Source organism: Chiloscyllium punctatum, chromosome 25 (assembly GCF_047496795.1).
Source record: "Chiloscyllium punctatum isolate Juve2018m chromosome 25, sChiPun1.3, whole genome shotgun sequence".
In the NCBI taxonomy this organism is placed as follows: Eukaryota; Metazoa; Chordata; class Chondrichthyes; order Orectolobiformes; family Hemiscylliidae; genus Chiloscyllium; species Chiloscyllium punctatum.
Window position 1 is genome coordinate 19,796,172 of NC_092763.1, and position 18,766 is coordinate 19,814,937.

General features: G+C 42.2%; 1 protein-coding gene across 3 annotated transcripts in view; it reads left to right on the plus strand.

Annotated features, from left to right (window-relative positions):
- Nucleotides 1–18,766, plus strand: part of LOC140495730 (connector enhancer of kinase suppressor of ras 2) — a 577,745-nt gene that overhangs the window by 457,834 nt on the left and 101,145 nt on the right. For all 3 annotated transcript variants that reach the window (XM_072594776.1, XM_072594774.1, XM_072594775.1), the window contains exons 13-14: nucleotides 5,802–5,836; nucleotides 18,238–18,286. In XM_072594776.1, the coding sequence (XP_072450877.1) occupies nucleotides 5,802–5,836; nucleotides 18,238–18,286 (84 nt within the window). The remainder of the gene's footprint in view (nucleotides 1–5,801; nucleotides 5,837–18,237; nucleotides 18,287–18,766) is intronic.

Consider the following 18,766-nt stretch of genomic DNA (forward strand, 5'->3'; position numbering starts at 1 on the left):
CCATGGGAAATGCCGGGCTGCAGGGACAGGGTAGGGAGTTGGATCCGGGTGGGATGCTCTTCAAAGGGTCGATGTGGACTTGATGGGCCGAATGGCCCGTTTCCACACTGTCAGGATTCTATGAAGAACACAGGGTACAATTCTGGTATGGGGATCTACACCTCCCCTCCTCTTTGAGACCCACATGAGTTTTCATCTATGTCAATTTGACACAGAAGCAACGTTCACCTCAATGTTTGGAAAAGGTAATTATTTTCCCAAACATGTGGAACAGCTATTTACTTGTGTAAGGTATTGTCGGTTGAGAGAAACAGCATTCATGAATGGAAGCATATTAAAAATTTAAAATTCACCCACCGTTAGCAGATGTGAGCTGTACTGCTGTGCAGAAACTGTTAGCGTGAAACCTATTAACTTGTCCATTATTGCAGCAGACAAAGCTCATTTAAATCGTTATTCAAAATATAGTCAGTTAATGAAAAATTATTGCATCATTTCACAAAGGTTGCTGTCGTGATTGATTGATTTTTGAGCACTTTTATTGCAGGGATCACAGACGTGAAAGAGGCTGTTCAGCCAATCAGATTCACTCTTATCCCAGTCCAATCCCAGTACAATATCTAATTACAGTGCAGTGACTGCGGACATTGTTTACTCTCACTCTCTCACTTGGATGACGTATTAATTGTGAGACTGTGCCACGAAAGACCATCTCCAATATGACAGATTCTAACCACCACCCCTTGACATTCAATGGCATTACCATCACTTAAATTACCCTACTAACGGCATCTGGTGAAAACTCTAGGGTCTCTTGTGAAAGGCTTGGAGTGTGGAACATCTGGTCACTACACTCAAATTTCTCGGATGCTGCCAGACCTGCTGTGCTTTTCCAGCACCACTCTAATCTAGACTCTCAAATAACCCTTCTGAATGAGTGAACTATGAGTCTTTTATTTCAGTTCCATCCTTCTATAACTCACACATCAGCTTGTCAATCTCGTACTGAGTGAGAATCTACTCCTGTCACACTCAAAATTGTGGGTGGGGAGAATAAAAGTTTTGGATCAACTCATTGTTAGTTGATCGTAGTGTCAGCACAAACAGGACAATTGGCACCTTCTAGAGTGTGAACATTTGTTTAGAAATTACACTACATTTACAGACTGCTACATTTGACTCCAAAGTGAGTTTCCTGCCACATCCATTAAAAGTTCAGGCTTTCACCTCTGTAATATCATCCAACATTATCCTGACCTCATTTCTTTTGTTATCTCCATATTTGAGTGTATTCTTAGCCAGCCTGTGTAATTCTCTCCCTTGGGAAAGTTGAACACATTCAAAATTTGAAAACATGTACCAGTACACCAATAGCTACTCACCTCTGCACTTGCTGACGTACATTGGCTCCTGCTTAAGCGAGGCCTTGATTTTTAAGTTCCTCGCCCTTGATTTCAAATCCCTCCGTGATCAAGCTCCTACCTAGCTCTGTGATCACCTCCCATGATCTTTGGCTTCTTGGTCATTCCCAATTTTAATCACTCCATCACTGAAGACTACACCTTAAGCTGCAGGCTGCCCTCCCAAAATCTTTCTACCTTTCTGCCTTGTTTGTTAAGACATTTTCAAAAGCTTGCTCTTTTGGTCATCTAGCCTCAGACCCCCTAGTGTTGCTCATTGCCAAATTTCTGTCTTGTAACACTCTAAGGTATCTTATGATGTTCTGTCACATTAAGACATCATAAGTGTAAAGTGTTATTTCTATATGTTGGAAGAGTTAGTGTAGACATATTGATCAACCACCAGTCTTCCATACTGACTTTGAATGAGTCACAAGAGATGTGTTTACTCATTTCCAGATATATATTCTCAAATAGTGTACTAACAGTAATTGTGCGGTTATTTACTATCTGATAATGTGTTCTTAAATCACATCGTAAGTAAGAAAACTACATCAAAAACTCAGGTATAACAGCTAATCCTTAAACATCTTTAAAATGACAACATTGTGTTCTTGTAGAGTAATGTGTTTGAAATTTCTCTGTCCTCCTTTTTGGCCGTTTATAAATAGCATCTATTAAGATAGTCCATTATGGATGAACTTGGATGCTATTATCTCACAATACAATTTTTGAGTCAAAGGTATTATCCTTTTCTTTCAGGACTGTTATTTTGAAACTAACTCAAGTTTTGAATTATAGATGAAAATTATCTGTTTGTTAATGAGGATTTGGGTAATCATCTTGGCAGTATTAGGAAAATCTGAAAGTATGAGGGTTGTGTTATTGATGTAACTGTGCTATGCCATTCAAACACCCATGCAGCAATCTGTCCAGTTTAACCAGAAACTGAACTGGACTAACCGTATGAAATGTGGTTACAAGAGCAGGTCAGAGGCTAGGAGTCCTTTACTGAGTAAATCTTAAAGCAAAGTCAGCAGTACAATAGATTACTTCGGATTTGCTTGGATGAGTGCAGCTCCAATGGCACCCAAAAAGGACACCAACCAGGACAAAACAGCCCATTTGATCAGCACTAAAGCCACAAACATTCACTCTATCCGCTACTGATGCTTACACAGTGTGTACCATCTACAAGTTTTAGTGCATAAATACACCAAGTCTCTTTAGAAATCGCCATGACTACTTCCATCTAGAAAGACATGGGCGGCAGATACTTGGGAATAAGTCTCTCTCCACCCTGACTCGGAACTATATTGACGTTCCTTCAGTGTTGCTGGGTCAAAATCCTGGACCTCCTTCCCCAATAACAATGTGGGCCTACATACACCTTCAGAAGTTCAAGAAGGTAGCTCACCACCACACCCCTTGAGGGCAGTAAGGGAGGACAGCAAAAGCTGGCCCAAGCAACAATGGCCACGGTCCATAAAAGAATGAAAAGAATTGGTCTAAACAGAACCAATCAAGAGAAGTAAACATTTTTCAGAAGGAATGATAGATGACTCATATCTACCTTTTAACAAATAGTCAAAAACTGTGGAAATTACACCTCAAGTTAATATATTTGGAACATTTGTTGTAGAATTGGCTCTTTACCACATGGTGTGCAATGTTTTAAGCATCTGTAATTATTGTATTTGCTGCATCCAGGATTTTACTTACTCACTGTTCTATGGTATATAGAATCATAGAGTCATAGAGCTGTGCAGCAGACCCTTTGGTCCAACTTGTCCATGCCGACCAGATATCCTAAATAAATCTAGTCCCACCTGCCAGCATTTGGCCCATATCCCTATAAACCCTTCCTATTCATATACCCCTCCAGATGCCTTTTAAATGTTGTAATTGTACCAGTTTTCCACCACTTCCCCTGGCAACTCATTCCATACATAAGCCACCCTCTGCGTGAAAAAGTTACCCCTTCGGTCCCTTTTATATCTTTTTCCAATTGCCTTAAATTTGTGCCCTCTAGTTTTGGGCTCCCCTATCCTGGGAAATAGACCTTGACTATTCATCTTGACTATTCACCTTGACTATGCCCTTCATGATTTTATAAATTTCTTACAGTCATCCCTCAGCCTCTGATGCTCCAGGGAAATTAGCTCCAGCCTATTCAGCCTCTCCCTATAGTTCAAAACTCCAACCCTGGTAACGTTCTTGTAAATTTTTTCAAGTTTAACAACATTTCTCCTATAGCAGGGAGACCAGAACTGAATGTAGTTATCCAAAAGTGACCTAACCAATGTTTTGTGCAGCCAGAACATGATCTCCCAACTCCTATATTCAATGTACTGACCAATAAAGGAAAGCATACCAAACACAAGTTACAGAGTTAAGAGTCATACAGCATGGAAACAGACCTTTCGGTCCAACTACCTTCTTCATTATTCTGTCTACCTGCAACTCAACTTTCAAGGAACCATGAACCTGCACTCCAAGGTCTCTTTGTTTAGCAACACTCCCCAGGTCCTTACCATTGTGTGTAAAAGTCCTACCCTGAACTGTCTTACCCAAAATGTAGCATCTAAATGTAGTATGTGTTTTATCAAATTTAACACATGAAATTTAGTTTATCTTTCTCACTCCTTTCACTATGTACAGACATTAACAGTTAGATGCTGACACTTCATCAAGAAGGTGTGGCTTTGGTCTCATCTGAATTACACAAAATGCCACAAACTCGTTAAACATATGAAAAAATTGTGGTTTAGCTAAAGTCAAAAATGATCTCACGGCTTAATCGTGAGCTGCCAGTTATAGAGGTTATGCTGAGAAGGAAGGTAGATTAAGGTAAGACGGTACCATAGCTTCAGTTCTCCAATCCTCCCTGTCCAAGAATATAGCTCCAATGTGGATGATCATGGAATTATCCATAACATCCCATTAATAGGAATGAGGTTCAGCATGTCCAATCACCCTTTCATATATATTACCTAAGAAGCATATTAGTAGCCTCGATATTACTGTCACACAAATGCTCAATTGTTCTGTCCATCGTTTTAACAGGAGCAGATTAACCTGTTGAGAATGAGTGTGTTAATGAATCCATGAAAATGGTAGAGGATGAAGTTTGGTACAAGCTCTGAGAACCTAACTCACAGTAATTTCCAGGCTCTAGTCTGGAACTACTGCAAATCACAGTATAAATGTCAAGTGTACCAACCGAGGACCCTTTAGTACTCCAGGGGTTGGATGGCCTTTTTTAAAAATGTCATCCAATTATCGTAGGCTGCTCGAAAAGGATGGAGCCTTCCTGATTTACCACTTTTCTTCACTCACTTAGTGTTTGTGTTGAATTAATTAGTGATTTCCAGACTCTGCCTATTTTTTTTCTTCCCCTTCCACTCCTAACTTTTAACTAAGAAAGGGACAGGTAATCCCTCATTCAGATCCCTTAAATATGTCTAATGGAATATTCTTAGATCAGCCTTCTGCATGTGATGGAACATACTTCTATTGTTTGGTTCAGTAAGATTTTTGTTTGTTTTATGCATTCAATTGTACTGGTTCTAACTAACCTATTAGCTCGCAGTTTGCATGATTGGTACAGCTAAGTAACTGTTCAGTTAGCTGTCTATCCTTTCATGATTCAAGGATAATTCTTACAGGAACCTTTCCTTGAATCAGCATTCAGAGAGGTAAAAGTCACATTGGAAGTCAGAACAAAGGCATACTTCTCCCCCAAAAACCAAAATCGGGAGGACACGTCCAAGAGTATATTTCGGACTCACATGAGCAGGACCTGCGTCCATTGGAGATTAGAGAGAGAGAGAGAGAGAGCTTTTGTATTAACAAGAAAGATTGACCAGTTCCCCCCACTATGAGGAAGTGGAGAGACTGTACCAGAGATTCCAAGCATCCTGCTTTGCAAGAGTGATCTGGGCATCCTTTAGTACATTTTCTTTTAGTTCCTCTAAGTGTCATGTCAGCTCGTCTAGATCTAGAACTAAAAGCGTGAGCATCTGGTACGATCAGTGTCTCACAAGTTTGAAAAACAAAATTGTGGGTGGGGAAACCACTCGAAGCTTCCAACGCATGAACTTCTGACTAAAAGCAGATGAAACCTGCTGTCAGTGGGTCTGGGTGTCAGCACAGGCAGTGAAGTAAACTTAAGCCTTTAGATCTTGCAGACAAGTCTTTATTACATTGCTGAGCTGTCTCAGCTTGCTCATCTACAGTAACCACTGTTCATACCTGCTGCAGTTTATGATCTCACATTTCAGGTATGTTGGAGCACTCGTACTGCATGTTTTAATTATGGGAAATGGGGCTTTGTTTCATTTCTATGAAAGACTTTAACACAGCTCTTTCTTTCCTCTTTCCACCTTTTGTTGTTTACAGCGAGCAGGGGATTCTATTGTTGGGGAGACTGAAAGGTAAATCTTCTCTTTCTGATTATGTTTCTTGAATTATGGTTGATTGTTCAAAGTGTATAAGAATTACCACGATGTGGACAGTGAGTGTCTGCTACGGCAGAGGTGGTAAGTTGAGTAAACTCTGACCATTTTATTGTTTGAAGGCTTCTGTTTGAGATAGCAGTTGCATTGAAGTTTAAGCAAGGTGAAGTTAGCTCCCAGAAAGGCTGCCTAGACCTTAAAGCATGTGGGTTGCCTGAGCTTTACTGCCCAGGGCCATGTTTCATTGAAATGAAGTGGACAACATAAGCAGGCCAACAATGGGCAGTGCCAAAGGTCACACCATCCGGCTGTTAGCGAAGTCAGCAGATAGGCTGGTGCAACTGAGCAGAGACAGAGGAGGATGGTTGATCAGAGAGTTTGCACATCCATCAAATGCTATGATACTCCCCCTCTCTCTGCTAACCATAGCTCGGGGAGTTGGAGAGGGGGAAGCATGAGGATATCAGCTGAGAGCAGGAGCGGACAGTCTTCAATAACCAATGCTTCTTTGTCCACATTCTGAAGAATGGACAGATGGGTGAGGTGCTGCTGGTGGGAGAGGAAGCTTACAGACCACCACTAGACGCCGATTGGCATTATATATAAATAAAATATATATATATATGTTAAAGAGGCTGGCAGACTTTGACTGGATTGGTGCAGCAGGTTTGTCAGTGGATGGTAATGTGTGCCAACCCTCACAAGCCCAGTACCTGAAAGGAGGTGGGGAACAGCTTTATGGAGAAGCTGGATACTTTTACACCACTGCTTATGGACCGGGAAGAGTCTCATACTGAGTTCACCTAGCCTTGCGCCCCCTAAAAAAACTCCCAGACCTTGATCAGACGGCCCTTCTTCACCTGTTTTGGACCTGACCTGATCCCCTTTGACCTGCTTTTGACCCAGGATCCCTACACAAAACCCCTACAGCATGGAAACAAGCCCTTCAGCCCAACAAGTCCACACCAACCCTCCGGACAGTAACCCACCCAGACCTATTCCCCTACCCTACTAAACTAATTTTACCCCTGACTATTGCACCTATCCTATACCTCCCTGAACACTATGGGCAATTTAGCATGGCCAATTCATCTAACCTGCTCATCTTTGGACTGTGGGAGGAAACTGGAGCACCCGGAGGAAACCCGCACAGACACGGGGAGAATGTGCAAACTCCACACAGACCGAGGCTGGAATCAAACCCAAGTCCCTGGTACAGTGAGGCAGCAGTGCTAACCACTGCACCACCATGCCGCCCTCATCTGACCCACCTTGTCTGCACCCTTTTCCTACTCCACCTCACCTTTCCCTGCTCTGGGCCAGACATGCCTCATCCCCAACCACCACCACAACCTTCACTCGAGCCATTCACCAATCCAGTCAAAGTCTGCCAGCCTCTTTAACATATATATATATATTTTATTTACATATAATGCCAATCGGCGTCTAGTGGTGGTCTGCCATGGGCGGCACGGTGGCACAGTGGTTAGCACTGCTGCCTCACAGTGCCAGAGACCCGGGTTCAATTCCCGCCTCAGGCGACTCTCTGTGTGGAGTTTGCACATTCTCCCCGTGTCTGCGTGGGTTTCCTCCGGGTGCTCCGGTTTCCTCCCACACTCCAAAGATGTGCAGGTCAGGTGAATTGGCCATACTAAATTGCCCATAGTGTTAGGTAAGGGGTAGATGTAGGGGTATGGGTGGGTTGCGCTTCGGCGGGGCGGTGTGGACTTGTTGGGCCGAAGGGCCTGTTTCCACACTGTAAGTAATCTAATCTAATCTAATCTAATCTAAAAACTCTCCTTTGTCAGACCTAATTTCTCTTACACCCCAACCTTCTCCGAACACTTCATCACTCAGCTGACCCCCTTGCTAATTTGCACCCTGGCACTCTTACCTGCCCCTTTCACCCTACCTGCCAGAATCTAACCCCATGCCCAGCTGGCAATCTACTTATCTGGCATTGCTCACACCCTGTGTACCTGGCCACCCTACTGACCCTACTACATACACACCCAGCACCCTAACATCACACTTGCCTCATAAGTATTTCCAAATCAATCTCTTCAGTGATACTATTATACATCTCTGGAACATGGGAAATTTGAATCTGGACCTCCTGACTCTGAGGCAGGGACACTACCAATGCAAAGAGGAGTACTCACTCTTGCTATACAGACTTACTGTTTGACAGCAGTTGTCTAAGTGGCTGTCTGTGATTCTGGGCCTTTTTGTTCTAACTGCTGGTGTGCCTTGTTATGACAGAGCTGGCAGAGTGGAAGTACGGCTGTGCATTTCAGGAGGAGCCCTGAGTGAGCTCTCCTCTCAGAAATGCGGAGCTCTATCCTTTTGAGGAGTAAAAAGCGACAGAGATTTCTACTCCTCAGAAAATCCATCCCAATGAGTCCATAGAGGAACTTACATAGATTAAGTCAGCCTGCAAAAAAAAAAAATTTGGCAAATGGAGTTTAGTGTGGGAAAAGATGAATGTGACCATTTTGGAAGGAACAATAAAAAAACAGACTGTTATTTGAAAGGAGGGTGACTGTAGAACTCTGGGTCACCTGTTACATGAGGAGAGATATGGATGCATGAATTGTGGTCTATGAATCACAGAAGGTTGAGAAACAGGATGCAGCAGGTGATTAGAAAGGCAAATAGAAGTGTTTTTTTTATAAAGAGGTGAAATGAGTAAAAATATGGGGAAGGTATGCTACAGACAAAATGTTGGCGACTCCACATGTGGAGTACGATGTGCAGTTTTACTGTCCTTATTAAAGAAAGGATGTCATTGCATTTAGATGCAGTTCAGAATAGACGCACTCCGTTGATTCCTAAATGAGCAGGTTATCTTAGGAGCTGAGGTAGTTCAGGCTGGGCCTATGGTGGAGTTTAGAAGAGTGAGAGACGATTGTGTTAAAACACATAAAGATCCTGAGGGGACTTGACAGTGTCCGTGCTGAGAGGATGTTTCCATTTGCAGAATAATCTAGAACTAGGGAACAGTTTGAATATGAGGTATTTTCCTTACTGAGGTAAGTAAATTTATTTTTCTTTCAGAGAAATATTAGGCTATGGAGTTCTTTACCATGGATGGTAGGTCAGTGCACATTTTTAAGGCTGAATTCAATTTTTTTTTGCTAGCAAGCGTTATGGGTAAGGTATGAAAATGGAGCTGAGGCCACACTCAGATCAGCTATGATTTTATGGAATAGCAGCTTCATTTCACTGATTTAACATCTATATCTTACTGCTCATCTTTCATTTACTACCAGCAGATGCCTTTATGAAATTGGATATTGGTCTGCTTGATGTGTTTTGATAATGTGTTTGGGAAAGTTGGGATTTTATCAAACTGTTGAGACGCCAAAGAGCCCAGTCCTAATTCCTGCATTCATCTGTAGGCAAATAGAGTTGGTCTTCAAATGGCAGGCTGGGAAGACATGGCATTTCCTTATTAATCACTCCAGAATGGAATGAGTAGTCCATATGTCCTCTACATTATTGGCCTGACAACCATAGCCATGATTGACTTTTTTTAATTGTTGCTGCCATGGTGACAGCCTCCATTTTTGAGCATCCTCTTGCCTGCCTCAGCAGTGCTTCCCTTTCCCTTGCCATCCATAGCCTGGGCCGTCTGACTGGGAATCCCACCTTGGGAACAAGCCCGCTGTCCTTCATTGAAGGGAAGATGGGGGTCACCACTCAATTGGCCTCCTCTTGTAAAGTGGCAACACCAAGAAGCCAACCAATAGGGCTGAGATCAACACTCGCTGCACAATGTTGTCAATAGCTATCAAGCTTCCCTCCCTGATCTGGAGGCTTTTAATGTCAGGTTCAATTCGAATAGATTTAACTTTCAAACTACTTATCCCCACAAATTCAAAAGGAATCTTCACTTTGTACAGTGTCAGTGAAATATGATGGAAACAGTGTCAGATGAAAACACGTCTCTAAGTCCTGCCAGGGGGAAATGGGATTAAGAGAAGGTTTATCATGTTATGATGTCTATTAAGAAGACCATGTTTGGTCCTGATCAGCCAAACATAAAAATAACCTGAAATACTTCCAAAGTCCTGAATTTCACTGATTTAACATCTATATCTTACTGCTCACCTATCTTTACTATCAGCAGATGCCTTCATGAAATTGGATATTGATCTGCTTGATGTACTTTGATAATGGGCTTGGGAAAGATGGGATTTTATCAAACTGCTGGAGCAAACTTGAGGGAGATCCAACCATTGCTTGAACATTACACATCAGTTTTGTAGACTTGTGTCACAAAGCATTGATCTACAAGTGAATTATATTTATTGCCTTATCACCTGTTTCAGTACATCTTCTCCTCTAATGCCAGGCTAGCTGTATTTATTGGACTTGTTCCCTACATGTCTTATCTGAAACATTGACTTGCTGAGGATATCTGATTTTCTTTTTTTGTTTCTGATTTCCAGCGACAGCATTTTTTAGTTTCTACTTTACAACTTCCCCCTTTCTCTCTCTGCTCCTTTATTACTTAAGCTACTTACATTAACCAGGATTCGGAGATGCCGGTGTTGGACTGGGGTGTACAAAGTTAAAAATCACACAACACCAGGTTATAGTCCAACAGGTTTTAATTGGAAGCACTAGCTTTCGGAGCGACGCTCCTTCATCAGGTGATATCTGACAGTCTGAAAGCTAATGTGCTTCCAATTAAACCTGTTGGACTTTATCTTCTGTTGTGTGATTTTGAACTTTGTACATCCCAGTCCAACACCGGCAACTCCAAGTAATGTGTTGGAGCTGGGGACCAGTTGTACCTCAAACTGGGAAATCCAAGGAACACTGATTCCATGATATGTATCATTGATGCCACCCAGGCTAAAAAATTCCAGATGTAATGTGCCATTTCAGCCTCAGCTTTGTGATGGCACAGTCATCTCTGAGTTAGAAAGTTTGGGGTTCAAGACCCATTCCACTCATTTGAGTACACTTTTCTTTAGGTTAATCCTTCAGTACAGTATAGACCATGCTACATAGTGAAAGCTGGTTGAAACACTAAACAGAGACCCTAACTGCCTGATCTGGTGAACATAAAAAACTCACATCACCAGTTGAGGAACAAAGAGTAGTCGCAATATTATGGTGAAGATTCATTTGTCAACTAGCACCAGCAAAATAGTGGTTAATTATTACTTTGCAATTTTGGAGTTTGATTAACGTAAATTGGTCATGTTTGTCTGAGAGCTTTTTTTAAAAAAATTGTTTGCATCACATGTTGGCATCAGATGCAAGGTCAGTCTAAGTCACTTGTTAAACCTTTACAGGAACATTGTATACAGTTCCTACACCACACATTGAGAAGAGTGCAAAAAAGATTTACAAGAATGATTCCAGAGATGATGTTTCACTCACAAGGAAAGATTGGAGAAGTTGAGACTCAGAGTCATATAGATATGCAGCACTGACCAAGTTTCCCAAACTAAACTAGTCCTATTTACCTGCATTTGGCCCATATCCCTCTAAACCCTTCCTATTCATGTACCCATCCAGATGTCTTTTAAATGCTGCAACTGTACCAGCTTCCACGACTTCCTCTGGCAGCTCATTCCATACACCCACCACCCTCTGCTTGAAAAAGTTGCCCCTTAGCTCCCTTTTAAAACTTTCCCCTCTCACCTTAAACCTATGCCCTCTAGTTTTGGACTTCCTTACTTTGGGGGGAAAATACCTTAACTAGGCTCCTCCTGATTTTATAAACCTCTATAAGGTCACCCCTCAGTCTCCGACCCTCCAAGGAACATAGCCCCATCTATTCAGCCTCTCCTTATAGTTCAAACCCTCCAACCCTGGCAACATCCTTTGTAAATCTTTTCTGAACCCTTTCAAGTTTAACAACATCTTTTTGAGTTGCTGGTTCTATTTGAAATCAATCCCATTTAGCCTGGCAGTGGTGCCAAATAATGTGACATGGGTCAAACTCAGTGTGAACACAGGATTTTTTTTCTCTACAAAATCTGTGGGGTAGTCACTGTTAGCCAATGTAGTCATAGACATCTGTATCTACAACAGTATTATTAGTAAGGGTTTCCTCACCTCCTACTACAGGTTGAGTAGCAGGTAGTCAGTCTCTCAGGACAACACTTCAAAATTACTTAATTGGCTGTGAAGAATTTTGAGACTGTGATGATTTGGAAGTGGCTACATACATTCACTTGCTTGTAAGTGAAGAAGCACCTGATAGTTTTTAACAATTCCTTCTCAGGATTTGGACACAGCTGAACAACATTCATTGCCTGAGCGAAGCTGTCCTGAGTTGAACTTTGAACATAAGAACATAAGGGGGTGCAGAGGAGGTTCACTGGGTTGATTCTGGAGTTAAGGAGGTTGGCTTATGAGGAGAGACTGAGTCGACTGGGATTACATTCATTGGAATTTAGAAGAATCGGGGGGGATCTCATAGAAACATGTAAAATGATGAAGAGAGTAGATAAGACAGACATAGAGAGGATGTTTCCACTGGCGGGTGAAACTAGGACAAGAGGGAACAGATTTAGCACTGAATTGAGAAGGAACTTCTTCACCCAGAGGGTTGTTAATCTATGGAATTCCCTGCCCAGTGAAGTGGTTGACACTACTTCAGTGAATGTTTTTAAAGCAAAGATAGATGTTTTTGAACAATAAAGGAATTAAGGGTTATGGTGAGCAGGCAGACTAGTGGAGCTGAGGCCACGAGAAGATCAGCCATGATCTTACTGAATGGCAGAGCAGGTTCGAAGGGACAGACGGCCTATTCCTGCTCCTACTTCTTATGTAAGCCTAACTGTCCTGAGTTGAACTTGACTTGACGGTTTTGCCTTTGTGGCCGTATGGTCAAATGGAATGGCCAGTGAGGCCATTTTAAAGAGTAGTTAGGTATAAAGTACCTTGGCGTGGGACAGGAGGCAGACCAGACTTGGTAAGAACAGTACCGCACAATATAGAACATCAGTGAACTTCCTGAGTAGTTGATGACAATGAAAACATGGATAAAGAAATATGAACAAGGAGCTCAATTATGAAGGTCTTTTGCCCGATTCTCCTGCTCCTCGGATACTGCCTGACCTGCTGTGCTTTTCCAGCACCATACTTTCGAGCTCAATTAATGTAGCCTTCTCACAATCACAACTCCCACCCCAGACAGACACATACACACTGACAGACAAAGACCCACATTCACACATATATTTTGTAGGGTCAATTTGTACTTGCAGAGTTACATTGCACTTTGCTCAAAAACTGCATACATTCATGTAGAACTCTGAGCTCAAAAACTGCATGAATTTATGTAAAACTCTGATATCTCACTTTTTAGATTAGAATCAATCTAAACATCAGGTCATAGACAGAGAACACAGGGGGCTAACACCTTCAACATATTGTCTAGCTATCACCATTATTAACAGCTAACCCAAGAATGCAACTTTTAAAAAAAGGGTTTTGTGATTTACACATGAAAGAAGTGAAACTATCACTGTATTCTAACAGATGAAAGGCTTAACAGACAATCAGCTTTTCAATGTATAATTTCAGTTACATCACACTGCAAATTTTTGCTATAAATTTTGTGTTATGATCGAGCCCCCCACAATCACCTGATGAAGGAGCGTCACTCTGAAAGCTAGTGTGCTTCCAATTAAACCTGTTGGACTATAACCTGGTGTTGTGTGATTTTTAACTTTGCACGTTAACCAGGATTTACATTTCTGCTAAACTGAGGGAGAGAAATTTTAGGCACCCTTACAAGGATGACATAGCTGGACTAATTATGGAGAGGCAATAGTGGTATTATCGCTGGACTGTTAATCAAGAGACTGGGAGAAAGGGAGGATTGCAGATGCAGGAGAGTCAGAGTCAAAAAGTGTAGCACTGGAAAAGCACAGCAGGTACGGCAGCAGAAGCCCCAAAGCTTGTGCCCAAAACGTCGACTCTCCTGCTTCTCGGATGCTGCTTGACCTGCTGTGCTTTTCCAGCACCACACTTTTCGACTCTGTTAATCCAGAGACCCAGATAATGTTCTGAGGATCTGGGTTTGAATCCCACATGGCAGATAGTGGAATTTGCATACAATAAAAAATTTGGAATTACAGGTCTAATGATGACCACGAATCCATTATCAGTTGCCGGAAAAACCCATCTGGTTCACTAATGCCCTTTAGGGAAGGAAACTGCCATCCTTACCTGGTCTGGTTTACATGTGACTCCAGACCCACAACAATGTGGTTGCCTTTTAACTACCCTCTGAGCAATTAGCTTACTGGCTTACCCAGCCAGTGATGCCCAAATCCCATGAATGAATAAAGAAAAAAATTCTAAGTGGCAGCTGTACTGTCCAATAAGGTAATCCATAGCAGTCCAATAAAATGTTTTTTTTTCATTTCTGTTCCTCTGTATGTTTCAATTCAGGCTGCTCCCAGAACATAAGTAAGTACGGCATTCCTCCATTTTGGTGGTAGGACAAGTTGATAAGTCTGTCAATAAAAAGGTTAAATCTGATCCTTGAAATAACTCCACAGAGGCCAGTATCCCATCACCAAGTTTTTGTTATTTACACACGCACAGCACATGGACTCTGGCCAGCTAGCTCAGAGCCAATCCTTAGAGTGAGGAGAATTCCTGAGGCTCTGGTAGACCTGTCAGCCAGGATTCCATGATTGACCCCAAGTTAACAGCCCCATTCAGGGAACTCATACTCAACAAGGCCAAGCTTTTGGAGCACTGCTCCTTCCTCAGGTGAAATCCGGCACCTCCACATCATAGTTACCATCGACACTACAAACTACCGGCTCAGAATGGAGAGGATCTCCAAGATCAATTCACCTGACAAAGGAGCAGTGCTCCGAAAGCTTCTGATTTTAATTAAACTGTTGGACAGTAACCTGGTGTTGTGTGACTTCTGATCTTGAATATGCTTAGCAAAGCAGCTTTGACAGCTCTCTGCAGTAAAGAATTCCACAGACTGATTACTCTCTGAGAGAAAATAATCCCTCCTCATTCTCATGTCCTAACTGTATCCCCTTACTCTGAGATTGTCCTCTCCGGTCCTCAACACTCCCACAGAGAAAAACAACCTCTCCACATGCACCCTTTCAAGTTGCTTAAGAACCTTAAGTATTTCAAGAAATTTCTTCTAAACTCCAAAGAATACAGGCCCAACCTCTCTCCTCATAAGACAATCTCTCTGTCACCAGAATCAAACTGTGAACCTTCTCTGGACTGCCTCCAATGTCTGAAAATCTTCCTATAGACAAGGGGGCCAAAACTGTTCACAATATTTGAGGGATGGTCTCTTTAGTCCCTTGTATATTGCTATCAATACCTCCCTAATTTTATCAGGCCTGACAGTACATGTAGAGAGAATTAAAATTACGTTTCAAATTTGGTATGACGATGTTTCTTTAGAAGAGAAAGGTGTTGGAAAGTAGGTTCTTTGTTATACTTTTGACAGGTACAGAGGAGGACCAAGAGAGCAGATGTTGTGGTTCTGTTCACCGAGCTGGTAATTTGTCTTGCAAACGTTTCGTCCCCTGTCTAGGTGACATCCTCAGTGCTTGGGAGCCTCCTGTGAAGCGCTTCTGTGCTGTTTTTTCCAGTATTTATAGTGGCCTGTCTCTGCCGCTTCCGGTTGTCAGTTCGAGCTGTCCACTGTAGTGGCCAGTATATTGGGTTATACCCAATATACCGGCCACTACAGTGGACAGCTCGAACTGACAACCGGAAGCGGCTGATACAAATCACTATAAATGCCGGAGGAAACATCACAGAAGCGCTTCACAGGAGGCTCCCAAGCACTGAGGATGTCACCTAGACAGGGGACGAAACGTTTGCAAGACAAATTACCAGCTCGGCGAACAGAACCACAACAACGAGCACCCGAGCTACAAATCTTCTACCAAACTTTCAAGAGAGCAGATGATTCAGAGACCCAGCACAAAGCAAAGGGGATTGTTATTAATGGAAAAAAGAGGGATGTAATAGGATGTAAATTAAGATGAGAAAGGGACATAATTATTCCTGTCTAATAAGTGTAAAGTAAACAAGACCTAAACTCGACATAGCTCTGGTGAAGGGAGATGCAAGAAAAACAGATAACAGACAAAATACAGTCACTTTCTGAGATTATTGAATTCACTATTGAGACCTCGAGGCTGTAAAGTGCCTAAGCAGAAAATAAGATATTATTCCTTGAGCTTGAGTTCATTGTCATTGGAAAATTGCATCAGGCGCAGGGCAGAAACGTTAGCATGACAGCAAGGTGCTTTCTTCAATTGGCAAGCTGCTGGGAGGTTAGGGTCACTCCTATCGACAGAGTAGAGATATTCCACAAAGCAGTCACCCAGTCTACGTTTGGTCTCAATAATGTAGAGCTGACCAATCTCAACATCTAGCACTCCTCTTCTGCAACCCTCACCCTCGAACCCTGGCATAACTCACCTGTTGCCACGTTCCCTCATCCATCTTGGGTCTCAGAGAGTGCAATGCCAGTAGCAGCCACTACCTGTCCTGGGGTGCTGTTGAGCAAAGAGGATTTACTGGTCTCTAATTGGTTGGTGAGGGTGAGACTTCCACGACCTCGATGCCTGTTCGTGGCAAGGGCCCATCGTTGTCCAATTAAGTGCCTAATTAATACTTAATAACACAGTTACAGAATGTTTACTGCCAAAACAACTTTATCTATTATAGCTGTGCCATAGACCTTCTCTTGAGGAATTTAGAGCTGAGACCCCTGTCTACATTGTTTATATTAAATTACACCCTATGCATCATTGCTCAGAATAGTTTGCATCAGAAGTATCTCCACGTCGTGACATACAAGTGAAGAAAATGGGAACAGATACATGTTGAATGGATTGAAGAACCAAATAGTCTACTGCAGTTCCTATTTTCTCTGTTTCCATAATGTCGCAATGTTATAACAGAAGTATTTTGATTATTTTGCCTTTCATGAGCTTTCTTTTCTATTTTCATTTCCTGGCACGCCATGGTCAATTGTGAGGAATGATCATCTTTTATTACATTCAACTTGCAGATTAATAAATGAGACCATCCCATTACACAAAACAACAAATGTCAATTTTGTTTGCAAAGCAAAAATCTTGAGTTTGAGTTAGTGGCTGCGCTCCCTGGAACTCTGCAATTTTGTATCATTTGAATTTCTCGATGAGGTTGCTGCTGTAATGGTGCTCATTAATGTTCACTGGCATATCAGACAGGAATCATTTAAATTGTTACTTTTGGCCTCTGTGTGCCATGATTTTGTGTGAATGGGCTGTTATTTTGAGGGGCTATAGCTTTGAAAGAAGTTAACCATACATTTGCGGTTTCTAAGGGACTGGTGTGCCTGATTAATTATAAATCATAAGTAAAAACACTCAGCAGCTCAAGCCACATCTGTGCAAAACAAGAGTCACCAAGTGTCTGAGATCTTTAAATCCTTGCTCAAGACTGGCTTCATCACATCCAACCCAACCCAACCACCCCGTAGCCCAACACTTCAACTCCCCCTCCCACTCCACCAAGGACATGCAGGTCCTTGGACTCCTCCATCGCCAGACCATGGCAACACGACGGTTGGAGGAAGAGCGCCTCATCTTCCGCCTGGGAACCCTCCAACCACAAGGGATGAACTCAGATTTCTCCAGTTTCCTCATTTCCCCTCCCCCCACCTTGTCTCAGTCAAATCCCTCGAACTCAGCACCGCCTTCCTAACCTGCAATCTTCTTCCTGACCTCTCCGCCCCCACCCCACTCCGGCCTATCACCCTCACCTTGACCTCCCTCCACCTATCGCATTTCCAACGCCCCTCCCCCAAGTCCCTCCTCCCTACCTTTTACCTTAGCCTGCTGGACACACTTTCCTCATTCCTGAAGAAGGGCTGATGCCCGAAACGTCAATTCTCCTGTTCCTTGGATGCTGCCTGATCTGCTGCGCTTTTCCAGCAACATATTTTCAGTTCATCACATCCACCTAAGTGAAAGGTCTTTCATTTAAAAACCTTTGTCATTCATAAGAGACTAATAGGCACTAAAGTGAAAGAAATTGGAAATTCTTTGACTCTAGCCTATAGCATTGTTACTTTTGTTTTCATTAAGTGCTAACAACATTTTGTGAATTATTACTTTGGGTCATTTAACTGCCTGTCAAAAACACTTACTGTTTGGTGGGAATGTGCCATGGGTTGAGAGCATGAATCATTTTGATGGAATTAATTTGAAATAGTCAACATATAATTGAAGTAATGAAAAGGCTGTGTTCAGTTCAGTTAATGCTCTATTCCTTCAATTAAAAATACAGTGCAAGATCTCCTTGCTCAGCTGAAGATAATGCTCTACATGGGAACTGTTATTTGTTTTACACAGGTATACAAGTGCTGGCATTGACAGACAGGGAGGTACAGCAATGAGGAAGGTAAGGCTTCCAAAAACAATTCTCTGTACCTCATTTCTGACTGTGTATATCACTGAAATAAAGCTATATCTGGTTTATTTTGACTTCTGTGCTCTCAGTAGTTTGCATTTTATTTACAAAAAAACTGATTTGGCAATAGAAATATGCCACAACACTATTTTCTGGACATTTAATTTTGCTGGGTTATTTCTTTGGGAAAGTCCACTGCACAAGAGGGTGCTAAATGTGTATTAACATCAAAGTTACAATAGAATAGAATCCTGACAGTTTGAAAACAGGACCTTCCGCTCAACAAGTCCACACTGACCCTCTGAAGAGTATTTTATTTAGACCCATTCTCCTACCCTATTACACTATATTTACCCCTAACTAATGTACATAACCTACACATCCCTGAACACTTATGGGCAATTTAGCATGGTCAATCCACCCTAACCTGCATATCTTGTGGGAGGAAACCAGAGCCCCCGCAGGAAACCC